The sequence below is a fragment of the Zonotrichia leucophrys genome, chromosome 2 (assembly GCF_028769735.1).
Source record: "Zonotrichia leucophrys gambelii isolate GWCS_2022_RI chromosome 2, RI_Zleu_2.0, whole genome shotgun sequence".
Classification (NCBI taxonomy): Eukaryota; Metazoa; Chordata; class Aves; order Passeriformes; family Passerellidae; genus Zonotrichia; species Zonotrichia leucophrys.
Genome location: NC_088171.1, coordinates 109,544,243 through 109,571,461, shown reverse-complemented (window position 1 = coordinate 109,571,461; position 27,219 = coordinate 109,544,243). Strand labels below are relative to the sequence as shown.

At 42.3% G+C, this 27,219-nt stretch overlaps 1 protein-coding gene across 1 annotated transcript; it reads right to left on the bottom strand.

Moving 5' to 3' along the window:
• Window positions 1–2,061: 2,061 nt before the first annotated feature.
• LOC135444406 (desmoglein-2-like) lies at window positions 2,062–27,219 on the bottom strand. The gene is made up of 15 exons (XM_064706022.1): window positions 26,760–27,219; window positions 20,914–20,949; window positions 19,918–20,052; window positions 18,828–18,986; window positions 18,411–18,555; window positions 17,181–17,341; window positions 16,214–16,348; window positions 15,884–16,069; window positions 14,732–14,991; window positions 13,903–14,045; window positions 13,047–13,274; window positions 11,355–11,585; window positions 10,193–10,339; window positions 8,720–9,054; window positions 2,062–6,723 (listed from the first exon to the last, which is right to left on the bottom strand). The coding sequence occupies exons 1-15, from the start codon at window positions 27,189–27,191 to the stop codon at window positions 5,713–5,715; spliced, it is 3,744 nt and encodes a 1,247-aa protein (XP_064562092.1). The 5' UTR covers window positions 27,192–27,219; the 3' UTR covers window positions 2,062–5,712.

The following is a 27,219-nucleotide window of genomic DNA, read 5'->3' as shown; positions in this document are numbered from 1 at the left end:
ATCTTTTGGAGTAACACAAGCAGAGTGAGCAAGGAAATTTATCAGAGTTTATAATGATGATTGACTGTATGCAAGTTGTAAGGGATATTTTCATGTGAGAGAAGACCTTGTTCAGTTCCATTCTAACTTTCCTTTGATAAGAGCATCCTCACTAACAACAAGGGTGCTGTAAGGTCACTCTGTTTGCACTTGCTTCACATGGTATCAAATATTTAAATGATCATTAATTCAAAGAACAGGGGTGTGTGAGAATGACCCTTGTGCTCCTTGTTCAGGACATGTCCTTGAGATCTGTTACTGCTTGTTTACCTGCTGTAGTAGGGACTTCATCTGCACCAGGTGACAGCCATTTATCCAAAATGCAGGAAGCTCAACTACTAACCAATTCCACTGGCACCACCTGGAAAGGGGTATTTAAAGCATTTTTTTAACCCAAAGGACACTAAGTGTAATTTGCTTGCTTGCTTAAAGAGATACCTGAAAAACCTCACACAGAATCCTGACTAATACGTTTTGGTTTGTTTGTGTTAAGGACAAATATTTTATTCCAGTCAGGCACAGTATAGGGAGCTTCAAGTTACCAGGACTATGAAAAATGAAATATTTGTATGGATTTGTATTTCATCTCTCCCACCTCATTCCCACAAAACCAAGGTAGTTTGGATGACAAGGAAACTTTTTGTTAATAGATCTATTATTTTGACAGTATCCCTCCTGAAACTCTGATTCAAAAAAGGGCATGAGAGGCTTCCTGCCTTTTCAGCTGTTGCAAAAATCAAGCTTGCTGGTTACAGAAGTGTAATACATTTGATATTTATTTGATAAATAACAAAACAGGGCACACAGGGCAAATCTGTCCATCAGCACTAGCTGTGCCACTGACAGGTATGTGATAGATCAGGTGAGATGCATCACCTGGGAGATGCAATTTGGCTCCATCAGAAAGCTGATGCAGTAAGTACATAATCCCTTTCAGTTGGAAGCTCTGCTTTTAGTCTTATTTTCAAGAAAGGAGTAATTGGTCATATTTAAGGAATAATAACAATAGTAACAATAAGTAAGTAAATCTGCCTTAGAGAGCTTTTTTATAAGGGAAAGAACTCTAGGGAAGCAAGGAAGGCACCAGCTTGACTTGAGTGAGTGGCAAGAGAAGGCGGACAAAAACCACCCAGTTGGGATGGAGGTTGTCCTGAGCTGTCACAGCACTGATCCTGGTACCCACCCCAGGGTTTGCACCTTCCTGCTGTGCAGTGCCATGTCACAGCCACTCAGCTACTCCCAACAGCTCAGTGTCTTGCCACCATCCCATGTCCCACAGCTTTTTGGGAGGCTGGATTCAAGGCCTGAGGGAGATCCACCAGTAGGTCAGACCCTCAAGCACTCCTTGCTTAAACTCCTGCTCTCCCCCAGGGTTTAAACTTCAGCCATACTCCAAAGATCTTGGGTAATCATTAGCCAGGGAATCAATGCTGGTTTTGCGTAATCATTGTGAGGTGATATCTCTGAGTTCTATTTGTCCTAGCAAATAACAGATAACAGATCTAAGAGAAATAGTCTGATGAAACATTTGAAACGCAGGTCAGAAACCAGCTTGAAGCTGAGGTGGAAGGCTATAAACCCTCCGGCTTCCCCAGCACCCGCAGAACAAACCTTGCCCTGTGGTTTCCCCTCAGCATGTCCACAGCACCTTCTGGATGCACTCCTAACATATGGCTAAATACACTTTCTGTTACATATTTCAAGGAAATGAGTTTCAGGGCAATTTTAAAACCAGCGCTATCAGTCCATACACATCAGTATCTAGCAGAAAATAATGAACTAAGCAGGGGAACATCTGCTCAGTGTGAATCCCTCTCTCCCTTGGCTTCCCTAACAAATACAAGATAATGTTAGAGGTTTGACCATTTGGCATATAAAAAAATTTGCTTAGAATTTCATGACAATACAATTTTCAGCTGTGGGCCCCACTGTCATGCCCCCTTTCATTATAGCCTCCGTGGTTCCATGAATTGGTGACTGTAAAAATGAGGATAATTTCCCTACATACCAGCCCCACACAGCAGGGAAGAGATATCCAGCTCTGCATTTGATTTTTGGCTGCCAGGGTGCTGAGCAATATGACATGGTGGGGAGACCTGACCACCTGCAGCGCTGGCTCCTGGGGTGAGGCCACAAGGAGAAACTGGGAGCTGGTGACTGCAACCACTTGGTGTGGTTCAGGAGTCACACTGGCTACATACGTGCAGTTGTTCCCTGGCAGTGACTCTCACTAGTCACATCAGAGGGCTGGGGCACTAGGCATGGCTTATTGGGCAATCAGGGCCCTGCCCCACATAATTTTTTTTATTCAGTGATTGCTGTCTATGCAGGGAAAGCAGAACACCATTTCTCCTCATACAGTCATCTTAATCCATCATTTTGCCTCAGGTGAGTGCTGTCCTGTTACAACTTGACACCGAGCCCTTCCTGGATCATGCCAAAAGTTCTTGTCATCCAGTATCCCATCTTTGTAGCAGCAGCCACCCAAAGATGCCTGTGGAAGGTTTTCCTAACAGGGCTATCAGCTTTTCCCATGTCTGGAAGCAACTTTTGCATGCTCAGTAACCCCCAGTGCCTTGTTTCTCCCTGCACGTGGGCCTTAGAAGCTACTTTGAAACAGTGCAAACTCTATGTGCTTTGAAAGCCTGCATGAGCAGCAGGCAGAGGCCAACCTTTCTGCACATAAAGTAAGGACAGATGGCTGTCAATGCACTCTGAGCTCCCTGGAAGCTCAAAGGCAACCAGGAAGGATCAAGGGCTGGCAGAGGAGACAGCAGGCACCACCAGCTCCACCACTGCAGTGTACACTGAAGGAGGGATGCATTTTTGAGATGCCTCAAGGCCATAAACGGTTATCACTCTCCTAAGGATAGCAGCTGATTTACTTTTTAAAAACTGATTTACTGCTGATAACCCTGACAAGCTTTAAACCTTTGATGGTGGACTATGGGTAAATTCCCAGGAAAGAATGGAGTCTGGAAAAGATTGATTGTCTTGCAAAGTTTAACCTAGCTCCAACTAGATACTGAGGGATGACAGAGAAATACTTCCTTGTGGGTATGCAGGACACAAGCTGCATCCTTGTTGTGGCAGGCTGGCTCATACTCATGGAGTCCAACATACTTACCAAGATTCACAGGTAACATAAATCACAGAAAGCAGCATGGATCTAATCCCTGTCATGCTGGCATTTCAGCATAACTGTGCTCTATTATTGTTAGATAAGAAAATTACAGACTTTGCTTTTCCTTTTGAAGTCACAACAAGGCATCTCTCACAAAGATAAGTGTCTGGGGCTAGTCCCCCTCTCAGGGTTATCTAGTAGTCAGATGCTAACCAGGAACTTCCATTAATTTGGGTCTGTACATTCCTCCCACCAGTCTTTATCGTTTACAAAACACAGCTCCATTAGAAGTGAGTGACTTAATCTGATGGATGTTCTGCCAGCATTAACACATGCTGATACGCTGATAGACTTGTACCAAGGCTGCAGCTGCTAAGTCAAATAATGGAGACTCACTGAATCTATTCAAACAGACTCTTTACAAGTATATCTGTGAAAGCAGTTTATATACAAACATTACACTCTTACCTCTTCTCCTGGATGTTAACAACTACATGTTTTAATATGTTATAAAACTGAGACTGTTCCAGACATATTGTCTGGAAGCACGAACTGGTTTAAAGGTCTGACTCAAAGTCCAGTAAATTTATGGCAGAGATGCTGTTATCTTGCATCAAGTTAGTACAGAATTTAGTGCACTTAACCACAAGGCAGAATCCCCATTTTTTAAGTTATAGCAGGACACCAACATTTTTACCTCTGCATCTTTCAGATATTCCTTGAGGCTGTTTGGGAAATCTCAGTCCTCATTCTATTTTTAAACTCTTTATTTGCAGCAGGAAAGGCAGTGTTTTCACTGGAGTAGCTGTTTGAATGAAGAATTAAAAAATACAGTAGAGTTCTTTATTTTAAGATTGCATAAACCCACAAAGATACTCTATCAGAAAGTCAGAAGAGCAGTGACCACTTGGAACTGCAGGCTTGCTCAGAAATAAATACGTGTATTTTAAAAACGCAGTGTAAGAGATAACCAATAGGTCCAAGCAAGCAGGGAGTCTGATATGTTTGAAAATACTACTCAACATAACGGCCCAGCTGTCACAGTTGAGCACAACCATGGTTCCTAGTTTATGTATTTATGTTTTTGAAGCAACTTTTACTATTAGTAAAACTAAACACAGTGAGAGCATTTCCAGTCAAGGGCAGAACACATCAGTGGAAAATATAACACTGCAGCTGCAGGAAAACTCCAGGAGATGGAGACAACCTGAAAGTTCTGCAGGTCCATGGGCTTTGCAGTACCTTATGACCAACTTGCTGATTTCACAAGTATGAGACAAACACACTACCTATGCCTCATCTAAAATACTTCTACTCAGAAAACATAAGGAGTGTAAGGCATTTTTTCCTGTATAAAATTAACTTCAGAATGTTCCAAAGAGCATACAAATATTTACATGTGCATATATATATATATATACATACTGCCAAACAGTGCAGTACTGTCTCTTGTTTTTACCACATAAACTTCAAGGAAAGCAAAGTAAGCTCAAATATTGCAGACCTAAAGGGAGCTTCCTGTTATCTTGTCATCCTGTTATCTTCTTGCCAAGGGAAGCTGTCATTATACAGCACTATACCAGCCACTTGAGCTCTGGTACTGAAACTAGTGGAACCTCACAGACACAAGGCTGACTTCTATGCCTGTGAGTTTCAGAAACAATTCCAAATACCAAATTGCACCTGAAAATCAGATCCTACAGATGTACAAGGGCTATAAAGTTTTCTGACAAAGCCACTGACTGAATCTCTGGCTCTAAGGCTAAGGTAAGCCTTGGCTGTTTCTCATAAGTTAAATAAAGTGAAAAACGTGCAGGATGCAAACGCTTACTTGTCCATGTCCATGTAGACCCACATCAAGTAATGGAACTTTTAGACTGAGGTAATGAAAAATTGCAGTTCTCAGCTTTTTTGCTGCTTGCTCTCTTTAACTGCTGTGGTAACATGCAAGTATTGATTGCTTAAGTTACAAATTCTGATAACCTGAAATTGTGACATCCCTTCAGGAGATCAACACACCACTGCTCTGAAGGCATACTAGCTTTGGTGGCCTGGGCTTCTCAGGAAGATTTTTTACAAGGTTCAGGAGGAGCTACCATGGCCCACAACACAATGGCAAACACACAATGAGAAACTGATTGCCCTCACAGGAGGACTTCAGATGCATTCAATAGCAGTTCAAATACTTGTGCTTTGCAGGCTACTATCCTTCACTAGACTGGAGACTTTTTTCCTGTTTTCCCATAATTATGCAGCTCTAGTTATGTGGCATCATTCACTATCTGTGTAATAAAAAGCAATAAAAAACACCAGCAAACCAGGAGAAAAAAGTTATTTCCCACATCTTTCCATTTCAAAGGCCAATGTAACATAACACCAGATTTCCTCACTAACTTCCTGGTCATATAATCCATATTTATACAAACTAGTGCAAATGAGTACATGTCATTCTGGAAGCTCCAGCAAATTTGGATCTCATGGAAAGGCCCGGGGCAGGATGCATGCAGACAGAAGGGTGCTGGACACTGCCACCCCTGCACGGAGCCAGGCTATGAGCGAGTGTACTGCACTGTGCTGTATTTGGTGACCCTGGAAGACTTGCTCAGTGTGGCCCCGGCATGAGACGGCCCTTGTGAGTCAGAGCCCATCACGTTAAGTGGGGAGTCTGTGATCAGAGCATGCTCTTGCCTTCCTGAGCTGGCCCCTGTGGCCTGTTCAGCTCTGCTCTGCACCACCCTTTCATTGCGCACCGTGCTGTGCTCCTGTGCTGCAGCGGGGAAGCTGAGCGAGCCCTGCTCTGCAGCAGGCACAAGGACCCTCTCTCGCTCCCTCACCACGACATACTGCGAGTCAGGAAGATCCTGAACTGTCAGGGCTCCTGGCCCTGCACCTGCTGACTTCACCATCCTTTCTGTAACCACCATGTTACTTCCATGTGGCAAATCAGGGATTTTCACCATGCCCTGAATGCTCGATGCAGGTGCCAGCACCCTCTCTGTCACCACTACGTTCTCCTTAAACTGGGGGTCTAAAAAGACAGGGGCTGTGCGGGCAGGAGCCCCCACAGAATAGGATGTTTCTGTCACGGTGACACTGCTCTCTGTGTGGCCCGTGGGGAGGTGCTGGGCACTGTGCTGCCCAGAGTGGGATGATGAAAAGGCTGTTTCTGTGACCACCTCCTTGGACAGGGTGCTTTCTCCTGTGCTACTGCCTGTATGTACGGGTGGGATGGACTGGAAACCACTGCCTGAGGCAAACGCTTGTTCAGAGGTGGAAGCAGTTTGCTGATGTAAGGACTGTGACTTTGCTTCACTAAGACCAAAACCTGATTCATTCTTGTAGCCACCGTCTTTCATGTTGATCTGTCTACCTATACATATTTCTGCTAGAGTCTTAAACTTGTCTCCTAAATCATCAAGAAAATGGTCATCAAGATCCCCCTCAATAAAGCTGCAGCAGCCAACGGAGCCATGAGGGGAGCCTGATTCTCCCTGGGAATAAACCAGGAGACAGTCTTTTGCAGCTTGCTCTTCATCTTCTTCCGCAAAAGAGACAGCTTTCTGCAGACAGAAAACAAAAGCAAGCAAAATTCATTAATGCCAGCTCTAGACTTGGTAATTTTGAAAAATCAGAAATGCTCGGACAATGCAAAAATTCAAAATAAGAAACTGAACTGATCCCACAGAAACTGTCAACAAAGTGAGGGCTGTACCTAACATTTTTTTCTTTTTTGAAATTAATCTGAACTTGACAGTACACCTGATGAGAAGAAAAATCTGAGACTATATTTAAAGACTTGGATACTATCACCACCTACTGTTGATCCTTCCAGTAAATGTGCCCCTTGTGATACTGATCCACATTCATAAAGAAATTAGTTTTAGTTCAGTGAATGAACTTCACCTCTAACTAGGTTTTTGTGGGAGAACACCAACACCATTTCTGAGAGTACCCTAACATTTAAACACACATTTACTGAGTACATGCTGTCATGTTATCACCCAACATGGCCTTTTTCACTAGCGCAGACTACAGGATCACATCCAAGATGCCCAACAGGAAACAAATCAAAAAGTTAAATGGATTGGTAAAGCATGGATACATAGTTCATCATATAAATTCTTAGGCTCTATGCAAGCTATCTGGTAAGAAGGAGGGCTCACAAGCTCTGGCAACAGTGCTTACAGGCTCAGCTCAATCTGAAAGCAGTGTCTGCCATGGAGCTGCTGCAGTGCTGGCACAAATATCTGTGTATGTGTTTGCATCAGCTCCAGTTCCAAAAGTGAAGACAGCCAAATCCTGTGGGCCTGCTGAACCAGGTTTATCTAATATGGCTCCTGGCTTGTGCTCAGAACCACCTTTCTGCCACATCTGAAGTTCTTGACTTGAAATTAGCTCAGGAGTCTGTGTAATGTGCTATATATCCAGACCCCCATTTAACTCTGCATGTTTATCTGCATTTGATCCTGGAAGTAGGTACACAACCCAAGATTCTGCAACAAAAATCAGCAGCTGAAACTAGTTGGTTTGGTTACTTGTCTGTTTCCTTACCCCTAATCTGAGATATTTTAGCCTCCCAGAATGGATACTTCTCTCCTGCAGATTTCATCAGTCAGTTATGCTTAAAGTTATGTAACAAAGAGTGGAAGAAAAGGAGATTGCTGCTGTTGCATCTGTTCACCTAGGAGACTAGTAGCTAGAGCACTCTGAGACATACAAGTACCTAAAGCTCAAATCCTTCACTGGCCTGAGGTAGTGATTGAAATTGCAAAGCTATTCCCCTGCAAAACCACAGCAGCTGCCAACTGTAGGGTGTTTTGCTTGTACAGGTGATGGTGCATGGAAGTCCAACTTTCACTACAAGGAGCTCACCAGTCAAAGGACTAATGATGTGTGTAACATGAAGAGAAGTAGCTTCAACAAGTAGGAACAACCTACTGGCCAATGGTTAGGTCAGTAAAAAAAAAAAAAAAAAAAAGAAAAAGGATTGCAACATATGCCTCATACACTTTTGATGAATGGCCCTTTACCCAGGCTGCTGGGCAAACAGACAAGTCAGCACCACTCACTGCATCAGCTACTTTGAAAATACAGCCCCACCCACTGGTGTATGACATCTTCAGCTTATCTTTCAAAAACCTGCTCCGTGGTAAAGTTTGGAGCTGTGACTCATGATGAGTCACAGGTGCCTCCCTAGAGATCAGTTTCATGTTCTTAAGTCCCTGAGATTTAGATCACACAGTCTTTCTCAGGGCTTTTTCCCGGGCAAGGCACTCCTATACTATTGCTGAATACTCTGGATCCCATCCACAAATACCTCCCTTGAGAGAATGGTCTATTTGTGTGGCCTTGCGAGTGTTCAATGCCAGAAGACTGAACATTGTCACATTCCCAAGTCCCACTCCAAGTGTGGCCAATCCAAAAATCCTTAATGCCCCCAACTCCATGTGCACAATATCAGGACTGTTCGTATCTACTCACCTCTGTCATAACATGATATTTCACAATGCTAAGTGCAAACATTAAAATACTGTTATTTTTGGGTCATATGCTTACATCATTGAAGTAGTCTCTTAAGAATTCTTCATTCATGGCTCCAGCCGCTCCCACAGCAACTCCTCCTCCAGACATGACTGTCTTCCCATCCACACCTGCCATGCCCTCAGCTGCTCCAGCTGCCATGGCTCCATAGTCAGTAGCAGAAAGAAGACGCCTTTGCTCTTCCCATCTTTCCCTGGTAATGGTGCTGTGATGTTCTCCTACATGAGAGACAGAGCTGCCTGCTCCTATTAGAGCTCCTTCTCCACTCATTCCTGCTGCTGCTCCTGCTGCCGCTGCTGTTGTTCCTCCTTTCACGTTCCCAAGCGCAGTGGGTGGAATGAAGCTTAGCACTGGCTACATAAATAAGACAAATTAAGATGTGACATGAAAGCTTTGCTGTCTAGCACATGGAACTCACCAAACCAGCAGTGGGGCTGGGTGGGAACAGGGAGGGTGCTGCCTTACAACTTGTTTGAATTTGCACTTATACATGTTGCTGCAAAGAGTAAAAGGCCTCCTAAAACAGGGTGCAGCTTCCACAAATGTATTGCCAAGAAGGTTTATGGAAATGTTTCTATAGATCATTGTTTTCTTGAAACTCAGAGGATTGAAAACGAAAACAAAAAACAAAACGAAACAAAAAAACCCACCAAAAAGAGGCTTGCAAAACTTTAGGGAGCTCAGCTGTTCCAAGAAAAACTCTGCCCAGTTTTCCTCGGACACTAAGTGGGGAAGTATGCACTGCCTGCCACCTTTGTGGTGCCACCTGGCCCATTTTTTCCCTAGCAGTTTGGCTTGCTAATTATCTTTTAACAAGAATTTGGTGTGAGCATTGGCCCTAAATCAAAGTCTTTTACCTTCTGTTTCTGTTATTGTGCAAAAGCATGTCAGTGTCATGCCCTTTTTTTGAAAATGTTGTTTTGTAGTGTAGCAACAAAGAGCAAATTTCTCTTGGTATTTACTGTTCTCTCTGCAGATTTGCACTTTTTCTGCCTTTTTCTTTTTTTACTAAGGAATTTCCTCTGTTTCAAAGAGAGAATACACAGAGAAGTAATTTAAAACAGCCTGAAACTTCAAATCAATGAAGGGAAGCTCAGCATTATAACCCATTATTTTGCTGTTTTATCATGATCCCAAAGGGGTGCAGAGCATTCCAGGCTTGCAAAAGCAAATATTTCACTCTCTACTGGTTCAACGCTTTTCCCACAGTGCTATCTGCTGCTCAGATATGATCAGCATTTGCTTGATTACTTTCCCTATATTTTGGGATTTAAGTGCTATGGTTGCTTTTTCTACAGCTGCTAGTGGAAGTCATCTCCCACACATCCTTCCCTGAGCCTCACAGGGTTAATTTTGATTAATGTTCATGTGTTGTTAAAATCAGCAATGTTGTAGAGCTTCGAAATATCCACCTGTAGTGTGGCAAAGGCCCCAGCTGCCAAACTGAACACTGGGATAGAAATCAAAGAGAAGGGCTATTGGGGATACATGCCTTCTCCTCAGGAGCTGCTCCTTCACTGTTCCACTGACGCAGCATCGCTTCACTGTGGTCTGGTATGTCAGTAAATGTCTTTGCTCCACCAAATCCCTTGGCTCCCATGCCACCCGGACACAGCAGCAGCAACAGTGGAACAACTACAGGGAAACAGAAGGTTGACATTAACTGTGTGGTTATTAGGACCTTAGCATGCTTACAGCCCCTGTAAGTTTGGCCAGCTCCCATACCCAAATGTATTTTTAATGAGCTAGTGATCAGTATGAGGGCTGGCAAGGACTGAAGGCAGGTTCCCAAATATTCAAGGGATTTCCTAGAAGCATATGCCGAGGCCAGTTTCCAAGAGAGCAAACTGACATCTAACACATCAGGGTCTGAATCCTGCAGATGGGCACACATGTCTGTACCTGTACTTCTATCAAAGACAATTCCAAGCCTTGGCTATCACTGTACAACCTCAGCATTTCTAACTCCTCCTCTTTTACTACCAGATAACAACATGGCGTCATGTAAATTCCACCTCACCACTCCTTTGACGTGCCTAGAATGCTGCCTGGGGGACTCAAAATAACCCAGTTTGAGAAGCAGAGAATATTATTCCTGTGGCATGAACTTTGTTTTATCACAATTAGATTGTTGCCAGCACAAGCAATAAATTATTGGGAGTTTAAATGCAGCACTGCTACACCTGGCCACAGCAGAATTACAAATATTCTTATTTTTCTTTTATTTTATCTCACCAAAGAACAATGTCACATGCTGCTCTGAGCAAGGCAGTGAATCTGCAGTGACAGAAAAGATAGTGGAGAATGTGCTGTGGTTTGAGTAGGAAGAGCTAGGGTTCACCTGGGGACATCTCAGAATACCAAAAGCATTCCTCACTGCTTCCCCACTAGTTATTTACTGCACCATAAACAAATATTAAAGGTTGTTGATATTAATTTTAAAATGCACAGCTTGAAATCCTTTGAGGGTGAAATGCTGATATTACCAAAATTAGCTGGGGATCTGCCATGAACTCCACAAGACTAGGAGTTTACACATAATGTATAAAGATGATAAAACCTGGGAGCTGGATTGTTTCTTTCCTGATGCTTTGCAGACCACATACATTACATTACAGTACTTCTGAGATAATATGAAACAATTACTTACGCAGCAGAAGTAAAAACGCCAAGATGATTAGTGCAATTGCTGCTGGTCCCAGACCCACTGACTTTGCTCCAATAAACCTCTCCTGGCACACACCATCATCTGTACACTCACAAACAGTCAGCTGCAGAGACTGGGGCAGAGCACAGCTGACCCCTTGGAAATCCTTTATTAGCATGGGAACTTCAGCTCTGCCTGGCTTCAGGTTTTGTGGTACCAGCTGCACACTGGTGTCTGACACAGGAGTGGAGGGAGGTTAAAGAAAAAAAAAAATACAAGGAGTGAGCAAAGAGAAAATGGACTCCTGTAAACTAACTAAAATATCCCTGTTGCAGTCTTCTACCAAATCCCCTCTAGTAAAGCCCAGCCAATGCAATGGAATTAAGTTTAATTAGCTGCTGCTATAGTATATACATTTTTACTTTTATCAAGTAATTTTTCCTGGTAAGTGAGCAGTCATGCTCACTTGCAGCCTCACGTAATTGTGAAATTTCACATGACCACAGACAGCATGGAAGACAGCCCAATCACCTGTATAGCATCAACCATGTCATCTGGATAGATAAAGGGTGAACTCACAGAGAAACAGCTTCAGTCTTGAGGAGATTAATCTGTTGTAGGCCACAGATAGAGATCAGAAGCCAACAAAACATCTGCTCCTGTGGCTATGTCATGTCAAGGACTAACTAGGCATAAGATCACAGACTGATTAAGGTTGGGAGGGAACATAGTGGGGCATCTCCACTGGGCCCAACCTCCGTGCTCAAGTAGAATCATTCTAAAGTATATGGCACAGGATTGCATCCAGACAGTTGTCAAGTATCTCCAGTGAGGCAGACTCCACACCCTGTCTGGGCAATCTGTTCCAACTGCACACCCACACCACAGTAAAGAAATTCCTCCTTGTATTCAGGTGGAAACTTCCTGAGCATCAGTTCCTGCCCATTGCCTCTTGCCCTATTGCTTGGCACCACCAAGAAGAGCGTGGCTCCATCCTCTTGACACTCTCCCTTCATCAGATACTTATAGATGTCAATGAAGCCTCCTCTCAGTCATCTCTTCTCAAGGCTGAACAGGCCCAGCTCCCTCAGCCTGACCTCATAAAAGAGATGCTCAAGTCCCAGTTTTCTTTGTGGCCCTCCGCTGGATGCTCCAGGAATTCCACATCTCTCTTGTACCAAGGAGGCAGAACTGGACACAGCACTCCAGATGTGGCCACACCAGGGCACAGGAGAGAGGCAGGATCACCTCCCTTGACCTGCTGGTGATGCTCTTCCTAATGTCCCCCAGAACACCATGGGCCTTTTGGCCACAAGGACACATTGCTGGCTTGTGTACAGCTTGTCATCTATGCTCAGGTAATGCATCACTGCATATTGTCCATAACAAGATGGGGACAGCTTGCTCCTAGCATTATTCAGGAAATCCTGGTCACCACACATGGGGTATCAAGCCAGACAAAGATGGTCAAACTGAAGGAAGGCAACACACTTCAGAGGCCAGAGGACATGTCTGGACTTTTACAACCTTTAGAGTAAAGGGAGCAGAATGCAACACATGGTCTTAATGCCTGACTCCATATATAAGGTTGCTGTATTGGTCTCACTCAGCCAAACGGTCAGTTTGACTGGAATTAATAAATTACAACCTTAAGACTTCAAAGAACTGAAAGTAACTAAAAAAACATTTTCTTACCATTTCCAGATACAATTATCCAGTTTTCTGCTGTCCCTTCTGGCTCATCAATGACAGTAAAGCTGAAGGGATAACTGAAGGGGTAACCATCCAAGTCATGAGCTGTAACATCAACTAATTTTGCATCTGAACACACAGTCCGCACAGGGTTCACAATAACTGGGCAGTTATCATTCTCATCTTTAACCTGAATGACGACTGTGCCAGTGATTGTTTTCCTTGGGGAATCTAAGAATTTAAAATATAAAAAATTAAATTGATTTGTGCACAAAAATTTATCTTAAAAAAAAAACAAAAAAAACCAACAGACCCAAACCTTAGTATCTTCCAAAACCCCAACTTGCTGAAGTAAGTTGAAAGAGATCTCCCTGGAGCTTATGACAGCAGTGCTTCATTCCCAATGTTAATAAATATATTGACAAGGTTCGTCTGAAGACAAGCTGTTTTATTACTTTAACTTGAAAAAGAAATCCTGTGTGGTTACACAGTAACATGTAGATTATAAATGAGGAATTCTACTTAGATACAAAAGAAGTTCAGAGAGTCTTTCTTGCTTAGAAGTTGAGAAAATTTAGGACTATGTTTGATGACAGGCATATTGAGATATTGGCAATTCCCACCTTGCCAACAGTTTCCTATCAGACCTATCTTTGAAAACTTTTATGAAAAGTTCACCTCCATCCAGTCAAAGGGGAGAAACAGAAACCTTGGGAGCCCATTCCAAAAAATGAGTTGCCTGTGTCTTTCCTTTGAATACTGAGACTGCACCTGCTGCCTAAGTTTAGAGACGGGTAGGTTAAACCAACAACCCTTATAGACAAGCAATTTGTGTGAAAACAAAACCCTCTCAACTTACCAGTAGTTACACCCAACATGGTGATAGTGTAGGTACCATTTACTACATGAGGTGATTCGTAATCAAGATTTTTAGCAAGTCGGATTTCACCTGTGACTGAGTCTACAGTGATCCAGTTTGCTGCATCTTTTCCTTTCATGTATCTGATGAAAATAATGCAAAGATGGACAATCAAAGATTCAGGAATGGGTGCAGCACGGAAAGTACAATCAGGGGGCGAGACTGGAATACGAGACAGAGCTGCACTGCTGGGCACTGGCCTCTTCCCCCCCATCTGTTCTTGCAGCAAAAGCTGAGCATTAGACACTCATGAAAAACTATTACAGGCATGGGGGAAAGAGGTCCACCCCTGGGCGTGCAACTCTGCTGTGCACCATTTGTACAGGCCACGGTGGTGGTTAATTAACCTTCTAGCTGAAAAGCTATGATTCAAAACCCAAGAGCACACATGCAGAGGTATCTGTGTTACACCCTTTCTGCCTGACTGATAAATGTTTCTGCATATTCCTTCCTAATTTTACTGGAGACAATGGAATCAGATTGGCAAATCTAATCTCAAAAGTAGACAGGTATGACAAACACACCATGCAAACACGAACAACTTCAACCCAAACACTCAGGTCTCACCATATACAACAAAGAAGGAGGATTTTTGTATCACCAGTTTTCTGCATAATAGAATACTGATGATCATTTTGATGTTTAAGGTGTGAATTATCATTAGCAGAAAAATATTGCCTTTGAATTTTTTTCAGTTTAACATGCAAATTTTGACAATAACAAATGACTTCTGACATACTCAATTATGATGGTCATAAAAAATTCTTACGTAATGCGCTCTGCTACTTTTCCAGTGTCTTCATCATAGGCTTGATACTGTCCAAGAACCTGTTTTATCTGGAGTTTCTCACTTGCTTCAATAATTTTTGTGCCACCGGGGAACACAGGGCCTTCCTGCACATTGATCACCTTAATTTTGATTGGAATTGTTTCTGCTTTGTAACTGGGTTTAATTGACTTGTGAAACTCTGCTTTGTTTGTAACAACAACGCCTAAGTTTAGGCTTTGCATTGTTTCATAATCCAGCTCCTAGAGTAATAAAGAAAATAATAAAAAATTCAGAATTTGTCAGAATCCAATATCTAGACAACATGCATACATTTAATATTTAAATACTACTATAGCATACTTATTTGAGTAATAGGGATGTAAATATTTAAGTAATATTTAAGCAGTAAAGACGTTTCTTAACCTGTTACTCTTGCTCATTTTTAATGGATGACGCCATAGGTATGGCTTTATATTATTGAATCAAACTTATTCAATGTATGTGAAAGAAGTCCTACTGCCTGTGCTTTCAGTGAATCAGTCTTCAATTACCTGGCTTCTCCAAATTTACATGTTTGCTTTTTTTTTTTTTAATCTAATCATTCACTTAGTAAGGTTCAATTTTTTTAATAATTAGCAGCTTTCAGATAAGGAAACCTGAGCAGGAAAAAAAAAAAGCTACTTAGGGCACTATGTATCTTGAGTACTTGTGGACTAAAGAAAAGTGAAAATGACAAAATAGACATTTCCATTAATTTAAAATATTTTCATCACCATTTCAACTTGCTGAAATTCATAAATGTAGCTCATGGATCATGGAACAAGTGTTGCCTGCAACATCAGCAGTGGCCAGGGGAAATAAAGAAATTTATAGTGAAATTAAGGACAGCAGAAACATGAAAGTTTACAGCACGTCAAAGGGCAAGGGAAGTCTGGGGACTTCTGCCTTACTATTTTTTTTGTGATGACAGAGAATGCAAATGGAAAAGCTTGACAAATTATTACTTTGCATAGAATTACTGAATGCATTAAAAATATGGCAAAGGAAGAGTATCCACACATTTTACATATTGACTGAATAAACACAATTTGTCAACACAGATAGATAAATTATTCTAATATATAAAGCAGACTCTTTAAAATCTATACTTACCTTCACAACAGTCAAAATTCCTTCATTTGTTTGGGTATCTGTTACAATTTTGAAAAAACCACCTTCATTGCCAGAAACAAATGTAAAGTTTGCCAGCCAATTATCAGAAAACTCTTCATCTTTGTCAAATACTTTTATTCGCATGATTTCCACATTTGCTCTGTTTTCTTCAATGCTTCCTTCAAACTGCAATTAAAAAAAAAAATCCACTGTTTAAAAAGATGTCATGGTTTACCTAATTTCATCAGTGCAAGGAATTTTGCACAATGTCTTATTATGGGGTAGTGGCAGGGGTAGGAACATGCTAAAAACTGTGATAATTGTACTTACTGCACGACTTTCAACAACAGGCAGATTGTCATTGACATCCAGAATCTTGATTTCTAAAGAACATGTTGCAGCATTCCCACCTTTTTCACCACCACGGTCCTTTGCTTCCACCACCAAAGAATAGCTACTTTGAGTCTGTCATGGTAAGAAAAAGGTGTTTAATCCACGCTAAAAATTCTTCCTTTGCTATATGACCTCTACTGCATTTTGGTAATGTCTCTTATGGTTTATTTTAAGTCCTCTCTAGCTAGAAGTAAATCTCACAACTGCCTTGACAGATTCTGCTGGAATAGAACTGAGGCTTTGAAAAGGGTACAGGATTTTCGTATCTTCCCCACAAAGAGTCAGACTGTTCTTACACAGCAAAGTAAAAAATTCCAGTGACCATGAACAGGGACAGGACCAGTGACACCTGCATGTCAGGACACAGGCAGAGCCACATCCCTCAGCCACAAAGCCAGCATTTCCATCACCATCTGCTGGCCAGGGAAAACTCTGCAAGCACAGCTCATGTCCCTGGCAATATGTGACTTCCAAAGCAGTTTCACAGTAGCACCTGTCCTAACTCTTTGAACCGCAATTTGCGTGGCAGGCTACAGAAATCCACATGCAGCCAGCAACTTTGCAGGTGGTGATCGAGGTTATCTCTGCCATACACTCCCCAGGAGAAAGAAATGACACCTTGTTTTGTGTAACTGCTGCCCTGACTGCACAGGAAGGACAGAAAGCAACAACCATCAGGCTGGTGCTGTGCTAGGGAGGTGGTGGGGGGGATACAGCCTTAATCCCATTGCCTCCTCCCTCTGTCCCTGAAATGCATGCATCAAACAGACTAGGCTTTAATCCCAAGGGAAGTTAAAAAAGGTAAGAGGGCCAGCTCTCCACTCTGCAGGCAGGGCTGAGGGTGACACAATGGGCACCAGAGAACCATTACTAACAAATATCAAAACGGGAGGGGTTTTTTTACCTCTCTGTCAAGGTTTATTTTTGCCACTCGAACCTCGCCAGTATTCTTATCCATGCTGAATGCAGCGCTAGGGCTTTGAGAAACAATCCTGAAAGCAATTTTGGAATTTAGATTATTTGGTTCATCTGCATCTGTTGCATTTATCCTCAACACAATTGTACCTGGAAAACACAAACAAAATATGGCACTTGTTTACACCACCAAGCACTGGTATATACCTTTATTGCAATGTCCAAAATAAGAGCAGTTTGTTAGATGCACTGCACAATTTTCTGATGCTTTTGACTTTATTTATTTAATGCATGAAGTTGAAGAAGTGTTCTTAAACCCAATAGGTACATGTCAAAAGTATATGTTCTAGCCAACAAAAAGATTGCTGTAACTCATAAAATTCAATGCACAAATTAAACAACAGGTTAAATTCTCTCAGTAATTCTGACAGAAAAATGTAGATACCACACAGAGCAGAAAGTACAAGCTTTTGAACAAGCTACATTTCCCTCACATATTATTATATATTAAAGAGAGCGCTAATTATTCCTTTACCTGAACATTATTAAAACCACTGATCTGTACTGATGCTCTCCAACAGCTTCACTCAATATACGTGGTGGTATCCACAGTGCAATCCCCTTTTAATTTAATGTTTCTTCACATTATAGTGGCATTGAAACAGACACACTGTCAAGTATTTATTAGGAAGTTTTTTCCAGCTTTTCTAATCTTCTTGAAAATAATCTATTGCTCTTACGTTTACTGCTGCCAATAGGAAATGGCTATTAACCTGCTCCTCAATGGTTATGGCACAGCCATATGTGCTTATCAGCAAACTACCTCTCCAGCCCACAAATAAGGCAGGGCTTTGGATGAGGATGGCAGAGTGAAGTCCCTCCCAAATAGGCTGTGGCTACTAGGCTAGAAGGCAGATTGCATTTCCTATGCAATTCCTGCAGAAGAACTCTAGTTCCTGGACTTGTGGTAGCTCTGACAACAAACCAAAGGTGCCACAAGAGGAAATACTGTTCTCCCTTGCCCCTAGGGGGATGCTCTCCCTTAATCACACAACACAGCCTTGAATTAAATCCTTCATTCACACATGGATGAGCTGGCTTATGTCAGCAAGAGAACGTGACCTTGCTACTGCAGATGTGCTACTCAAAAGTGCAAATTCACATGAATCCTTGCATATGCTGGGAAAAACTAAAATAAAAAAATTTAAAATAAAGTTACCTGTTTCACTTAATTCTTCAATTGAACCAACAAAAACTTCATGAGAAAACACTGGAAAATTGTCATTTATGTCCACAACTTTAATTGGGAGGTCTATTGGCTCTTCCAGTTTTGCCCCATTCTTATCTAGTGCATGGCCTCGGACCTGATAATGCAGACAGAAACAATAAATGAATCCAATGAGTGACTATCTTATTTACAAACACATATGCAAAACAGAAATATACCCACTATATATAACAAAGTCTAAATACTATAAAAGCTTATTACATATGCTTACAAATACAATCAGATATACACAAATATCCAGAAATACATTATATACAGGTATTATTTCAAGCAGACACATTTGAAGAAAATAAATAAAAAATGTATAGCAGGGGACCTATAAAGAAAAAAAATTAATTTGCAACTTACAAGAAGAATGGGAGTCTTTTCTCTGTCCACCCTTCCTGTTATGTTCAGGTCACCAGTCTTTCCATTGATAACAAATAGTCCATATGGGGGTTCTGTTACTCCTTGACCAGATATAGTGTAAGTTACTACAATTCCTGTATCTTCAAGATCTGAATGTATCTAGTAAGAATATAACAAATTATATAGCACTCAGTAAATAAAACCACATTTAAAAGTGCAACAAAATATTTTTTCTGTCTTGCAATGAATTGACAAAAAAAATATTTAACACATTTCCCTGCACTCCTCTGACTGTGGAGATGTAGAGATGAACGCAGGAAAGGCTGCATGTTCTATTTGAGAATCTGGTGCAGGGAGATGAGAAACATCTGGAGCTGGGAGGTCAAACCTCAGCTGGCAAATATACCAGGACTGGAGAAGAGATAGGATGGAGGGAAAAGGTCAGACCTGGAGAGAAAACATAGAAGAGGCTGCAGAGACTAGAGATTACACCCTTTCCCTGCTGTCAGCAGATATTCAAACCATCTGGAAAAGCGTGCATTGTACCAGTATCACCATCAAGGGGCATCCCAAGCAAAGGGCAACAGTTTGCCACCGCCTGCACTCACTTCATATGCTGAAGTGGTAGGAGGGGTGAATTTAGGTTTGAACACTGGTGCTGAACAAGATGCATATCAGTCTTTCACACAGGATAACACCTGGATTATTTTTAGCTCTTTTTCCTAAAAGACTAGGCATAAATAATCATGTTCTATGTACATCCTTCTGCTCAATTAGCACCAGCACATTTGGGACCCACTTGACAAGTTCAACTCCACCTGAGAAGGTGTAGTGGGGTGAAAAAACTCAAAGATATTGCATTCCCAAAGCTTAATGAAAAACGGGGCTATGAAAAGATGAGAGACTGAGCCAAACCAGGCTTTAAAAGTAAAGGAAACAGAAGGAAATTTGTCAATGTTCAACTGGCATTCAAGCCCTTTGAAATGACAGAAATATTTGTGCATGCATTTAAGGGAAGCCACACTCTTATTTTACATTTCCATCTCTATTTTTTATGTGTATTTCATATTTAACTGCTTTCTGGGCTTACTCTAGCAATTGGATTCTTGTAGGAATTGTCCTCCTCCTCCCGTATGAAAGCTGGAGGGACTGTCCATTCTCTCTTCTGTCTGACTGGGCTGCTGGGATGAGACAGCAGGCCACTCCTGTCATTTCGGTTATAAACCTGTGAAAAGACAAGATGGAATGTCAGCCCTGCATTTACTCATTTCAGATAAATGCTTTATTGCTGCTGTAGACAAGACTTCTGAGCAACTTTTGCTCTGTCAATAGCTAGTGACTTCAAAATCATGGAGCAGCATCTGCCTTCTGAGTCACAATCTAAGAGCTAACAGTCCTCAAGCTGGCTGAAGAGGAAAAATGGCACTGGTCTTTTCATCAAGACAGAATTAGGCAAGACAGGCTTTAAAAATATGAGCAAGTTTCCATGACCAGCAGCTGGTGAAAATACACATGCTCTGGAAGATTTAAATGCTCGTCATCAGATGTGGGAAGAAGTTTGGCACTAAGGCTGTTTTGAACCATCATTTCTGTATTACCACCGTGTTTCTCTTCCCATCAATACTGTCTTGCATATTTAACCTTCTCTCTGAAACAGAATACATGGAAGAGCAGGCTTCTATTCAATCCACCCAATGTCTCTGCTATCTCTGTTTAACTACATCTCATTCTCACTCCGCAAAAGACCTTTCATCCTTCTGTCCACTTTGTTTTCTACTGTCTCTGTTGACTCCTAGTTTAACTAAAACAGTGGTTTTTCATCTACTGAGTTCAAAAAAGCAATCGACATTTTTACTGTGTTAGGGGAAAGTTTCTTAAAGTTCAATGCCACTCTAGGTGATGGATGTAGGAATCTATTCACTTATTTTTCAGCTTTCATTTCTCTATTCATTATGCAGTTTTCACATTTCACAAAATGGTAGAATTCAAGACATTTATCAACTGAAATAAGGTATGGATTTGATGTGTTGCTCAGAGAACCCTTCTACAGGCACTGATAAAGAAAAAGCTTTCCATTATATCCTACCTTCACATAGAGCCCATGTCCATAATTCAGACAGATCTGCAATGGAAATTATGAAAGTCATTATTAATTCTATGTCTCTTCAGCAGCACTAAAACATAACTTTTGTCATCTGCTTCATATGAACAGCAAAGCCACAAGGGAGAAAGCTTCTGACATGTATAAATTAATATTTATTATTTACCCATAAGAGCTTCTGAAAAATTCACCCATAAACATTGACATTAAAAACATGCAGCACTTTGGAGAAGCTCCCTTTTCTAGGCAAACCTTGGATTTGTGGCTATGGTGGGTTACCAATTGCATCAGAGAAGAAAATCAGATAAATGGTGTTTAAAGTAAGGACTAACCCAAACATCTGCTGAAGCGTACACGACAGAAGCAGCCCTCCTACTCAGAACCTCACTGGGAGGATAAATGGCATCACTTATTTAAACAAGGCAGAGGCGCTTGCTCTGAGAAAACCTTGCAGGCCAATGTTCAGCATTGGGACTGCCCACCTCTTCACACACCAGGACAGCTATGCATAGCTTTGAATGACTCAGGTGACAAATCCTGGCTGGAAGAAGTCAATTTTTCAGAGACCCCACGTTTATGTCCACTTTCCAGCCACCATGGACTCTCCAAGGAACAACACGCCTCAAACTGCAAAAAATGTAGGTATTGGAAAGCAGCAACAATAAAAAGTAGGCTATTGCAACATAGGAAACTTACAAATCAAGCTTTTGAACTTTGTACAGGTAGCGAAAACTGTTATTGTTCTGAAAACTATTACTACTTATATTTTGCAACTTAGGTGATAATTTTCTTAGGCATACCACTGCCTAAGGCAGAGCAGGCTCAGAAAAGGTGGTTTTCTTCTCAAATAAGTCAGTCTCTGACTGGTTTCCAGTCTGTTCACTGGGCTCTCCCTATTCTTCCCTCTGACTCAGCCTTGATTACTGAATTGATGACAGCTTCTTTTTTTTTTTAAAGATGTTATCTTGTACCCACACAATCTAGTAGACTGTGTTGAGCAATACAGCAGATTTCTGTTTCAACTTGTTCAACAGAACTGTTTTTCAAATGGTATTCTTCCCAATGTACAGATTCTGAAGACAGAAATTATTAAGCAGTAACTTTCCTAATGGATATGCATCAGGAAGGGTACAGGATCTCACACCAAGGTCTTTTCATGCATGTTCTTACTCTTATTTGATTTTACTAACAGGATGGATTTTCAAAATTTATTTTCATGACTAATGAGATTATACCAGCAAGAGTGTCAGGAGAAATTTGCTTTATAGTCCAGGCTTTCCAAAGAAGCTCCAATTCTTTTGGAAGGTGAATAATTGTCAAGATATCATTAGAAACATCCTGGATTGTTCTAACTGGTAAACTGGAGGGAAAACTGTTTGTATTTCAAAACTGAATGGAGACAAGAGCATGCACTGAGAAGTTTCCTTGTATTTGAAATCTGAGAAACCACTACAAACAAAAATGTCTGAAAACCAAGAATAAGCAGATGTTCCACTGAGATGCATGTCAAAAATGTGAAAAAAATTCCACTAGTCATTATAAAAATTAAATCTTTCATTAAGATAAGTAAAAGTAAAAAATCAATTTGTTTGCATAGCAGAAAATGTTCCTCAAAACCTTCCAGGTTAATGCTACTTTTGCTCCTGTATCATTCAATCTGCAGTCCACAGGTAGCCTCACAAGGGACTTAGAAGATATCTACAAAAAAACTTTAAGAATGATGCTTTAATTCACAAGATACATAAATACAAGAGAAAACAATACATGAAGGGGTCCATCCTTTTTTTTTTTTTTTTTTAATTTTTAAAGTTCCAAAAATCTTAAACTGGAGGAAAAGCAACTTTTAATTACATTTTCTTCAAGGACAAGTGAAATGTCAAAATTTACTGCCTGTCGAACATGTGAATTTTCCCCCCTCTCCCCACACATTATCTTTTCTTTTTAGTGTCTTTCAACTGCCTTCTGTTAAATGGCTCAGAGAAGGAAAGCTCTGTCATTTGCTGTGGATCATAGCCCAGGCACATCAGGTGTCTGATGAAAAACCAGACACCTACTGATGACGCCTGTTGACCAGAGCTGAGAACATTGTCAGAAGAAAATGGGATGGTTACAAAAAAAAAGTCTGCGGCCTGAAGTAATGAAATTGGAATGAAACACTACAGGAAAGAAGCAGGAATAGGCAAGAAGGCATGGGAAAGAAGGGAGTGACTGCCATGTATAGTGACTGCAAGGCTGCTCTTGCCCAAATCCTTTCTCATCTCTAGTCAGGAAGTGACTAACAGACAGATTTTCAACATAAAGCTCAGATTCAAGCTGTAAAACTATAAAGACTGAGTAACCAAGAAGGCATGTGTCTGTATTTACTACACCAGTTACAGTAATGCCTAGAAATGTGATCTTTTCTGTGTGCTGTGTGTTAGGAGATTTGGAGCTTGCACCTCCTGTGAGTCAGTTTGGTGTTGAAGACAACATGGGAAGACCCCAGAGAAGCAAGCAAGGGGGACTCTCCAAGGTCATCTACTAGTACATCTCCTGGCCCTGGGGAAAACAAACTACACCCAAATGCTTCCTGACAACTGTTTATCCTGTTCTTAAAAATCAGGGATGGACGTCTCTCAGCCTCACTAACCTAAGGGGGCTCCTAGATAGTCTTACAGATGAAAAGGCTGTTAATTTCCATCTTCATTGTATTATCCTAATTCTTACCTCCTTGCAAGTTGACCATATTGCTGCTTGCATGATATTCAGAGTAAGGCACATAAATTTACATATCTAAATGAAAGCTAAGCACCTAAACTTTCATTATGACCTGCAGAAATACAGCCAATACCCACAGAGATCAGAGCGCTGCTCAACTTGCCCCCAAACCAGTCCATATTGTTTCTCTCTAAGCTCTTCTGATTGACTGCAAGTATGTCCAATAAAGTATTTTAAACCCAACACAAGAGGATTTTTAGGGCAAAGCATTTGATGCAGAGAACCCAACATCATACAACCCATGGTTTGATGGATCCTTCAGACTAGAATTAGCTTGTCCCCACAGATCAAACATCTACAAGCAGATGGATGCATCTCCCAACGTGGTTTTACTCAGGAGGGATACAATTCACACACTCTTGAGATTTTCTTCAAAAGTACGATATGATCCAATCAAACAGGTGAACTCAGCATCCACTGCACCTCCATATACCTTTACAGAAACTTAAACATTGAGATTTCTTAGCCTCAAACCTAACCTTTGTCATGCCGACAATGCTCTCATTGTACGGTGCAATTCGCTCTTCTTCCACTCTTCATGCATCTGCAAACTTATCAAACATCTCACTCACTCACTGTCTTTTCTCAACTACCAGTTCTTTTATTTCCCTTAAAAATCATAAAACAGCATTTTGTGACTTTAGATTTTTTTTTTACTGTTCTGTAGTCTCTTCTGGACAGAATCACTTTTTTCTGAAGTCTGGTCTCAAAAGTAACATACCACTTCAGTTCAATAGAATGGATAAAATACTAGACCTTATGTATTTCTGAGCTGCTTTCAGACCTCACCACAGCTGGGCTTTCCCTCACTTTTGGAACAATATTAAAATGTTGAATCAATCCACAGATGGTTCTAAATACTTTTACCATGTTTCAACATGTTACTGGCAACAGAAGCTAGGCTGCTTTGAATTAGCTCACCTTTGCTCTTTGTAAAACCAAGCGCCACTTTATGATGGTTTTTATTTAACTTGTTTCTGTGACTTCTGAAAATTAACTGCTACTGAATCTGACATTACATCTAATTTATTCAGGACTGAATTTCATCATACCCAGCCTAAGTCTAACATCCCAAACATCAACAAAGCACAATCTGAGGAAGACGTTGAGAGAAAAGGTAAATTTTGCTACTCCCATAGGAAGATTCATTAATCGCTGTCAACTATTCTTTCACTCAAATGCAGGAAGTGTTCTAAGCCTTCTTCTCTTGAAGCCATGATGTCCACCCCCTTTAGAAATGACCAAGAAACCTCCCAGTCTATCCTCGATAGTCGTGCCTGCTCGGCAGGCCCATGGCTCTGGGTGTGTGCCCTGGACACGCTCCAAGTCAAGCCCAACCCTTTGGGTGCACCACCATTCAGCACAAATGCTCCAGGAAAAGGGTTCCTGGAAAAAAATCCCTGGGAGATTTGCTGTGACCTCTGCAAGGTACCCAGGGATGACGATACAGGGATGCAGCCCACAGGCAGGGAGGGAGCACTGAGAGAAACTTCCAGGAAAAAACTGGGAGAGGAAAACGTACAATTCCTGATGCTTCTAAGGTAGAAGATGCTTTGAGAAGACACTACTTTTAGACTAATTTTGTTTTTCAGTCATTTCTTAAGATTGATAAGAAATAAATGACCCTAATTCAATACTCTCAAATAGGAAACTTGACTTTTTGATTAGGGAAAAAACCCCAAAATTTCAAAATCCAGCAGTGCCTCTCTTTCTCTTCTGCCATCAGCAGCTTTATTCGCTCCAATATTCTAACAATGAGTCTTGTAGGCCATACTGAGTTGACTCTCAGTACATCATATCCTGACTCAGCCTAAACTGAAACGGATGATGATGAGGATTGAAAAAAAATAATGTTCTTCAGGCAAAACTAACAGCAACCTGACAGTGCAAGCCCACCAAAATGGACAATGTTGTGGCTTAAGGTATTGCAGGAAGAATATGTAAAAACTTTTGCACAAGTGGTGTTCCATGTTTTCCATCATTAATTTGGACAAAATGAGGATAAAACATTTTCCAAACTCCAACTACCAGCCTGCTGTAAAAACAGGTTTAACTGTTGCTGGCCAACTTATGCACAACCATATGTCTGGATTAAAGTAATCAGACAACAGGTCTCCAGATAGCAAATCTGATTTTGCAGGTTCCCGAGCTCAGGGAACAAGATCCCGACCCCCAGCTCCTTCCATTCTGGCCATGTAACAAGCCATTCCTGATCCCTGCCCAGCTGCTCGGCAGCTCCTGGCATAGCTCAGGGCATGGCCTCCACCCTCACCTTTGTCTGATTGGCGGCAGCCCAACTTCCACAGGCGTTCTGCCAGCCTGGAAAGGTGAAAAGCAAAAGAAAATGCCGCAGATACAATGAAGACTTTGCTGTAAACCAGCTAGAAAGAGCTAGAAAGCATCAGTCCAAATCCAACAAATCAAGTGTTTTGTTTTCAGTTTGTTATGAGACAGTCTTTGCTTTTAGCCTGAGAAAGTATTTCATAGGATGGAAGATCTAAAGGCTGACGGCTGAAAAATAGCGAGGGAAGGGCAGGAGAAAGCCTGAAGGGTCCTGGATTGTTAATTTTTCTAAGGCGATAAAGAATTCCAAACTTTTTGACTCATCCTCCCTCCGGGCACTGCTCCCTCAGAAGGGAAATGCAATTTACTAGTATAGAAAGTGTGCTGAACATGAAAACGGCAACAACGCGAACTCCTCACGGCCTTCCTGTTCCTCCCGGCACCTCAGCAACCCCACCCATCCCAGATACCGCTCCTACTGGGCTTTCCTACCTCTACCTGCTTTCAGGCAGCAAAGGGGATGACTTTTATCTAATTCCCTAAGAAAGCGAGAAAACCCGTTCCCAGGCACACGCAGCGTCGGCAGGGCTGCCAAGCGCCGACGGGCACACCTCTTTCGGGCGGCCGCACTCGGGACCCCCGCGGCAGCACCACCGCGGCTCCATCCCGCGCGGAGCAGCGCCCCGGTCCCAAGGGACCCAAAGCAGTGCCCCGGCACCGAGGGAGCCCCGCGGCAGAGCAGCGCCCCGGTACCGAGGGAGCCCCGCGGCAGAGCAGCGTTCCGCACTCACCAGCAGCACCAGCAGCCGCCCCGCCGCCGCCGGGCCCCGCGACATGACCGCCGTACCGGGATGGGATGGGGCAGGACAGAGGATAAAGTGTTTTATCCCCTCAGCTCCTGCGGCCGCCCCACACGGGAATGCCGCGGCCCGCGGAGGGAGGGGGGCACAAGTAGCCGCGGGTGGGTGGAGTGTGCCGGGCGGGATCGCGCCAGGAGGGGGCAAGAGGCAGCCGGGCCCCAGCCCCGCCCGGCCCGGCCCGGCCCGGCCCGAGTCCCGTCCGCGCCCCGCCCGCGGAGCCTGTACGGGGCAGCCCTCGCAGTGGCCGGCCCGGCTTCCCCAGGGCGCCCGAAGTTGGCTTTGGTCTGTGTGCCCCGCTTCCGCCGAGGGAGGCGAGCCGGGCCGGGCGGGAGTGCGCAGGGCTGCGACAACAAACGCATCCATTGAGGAGTAATTGGTAGGGGGGAGCGCA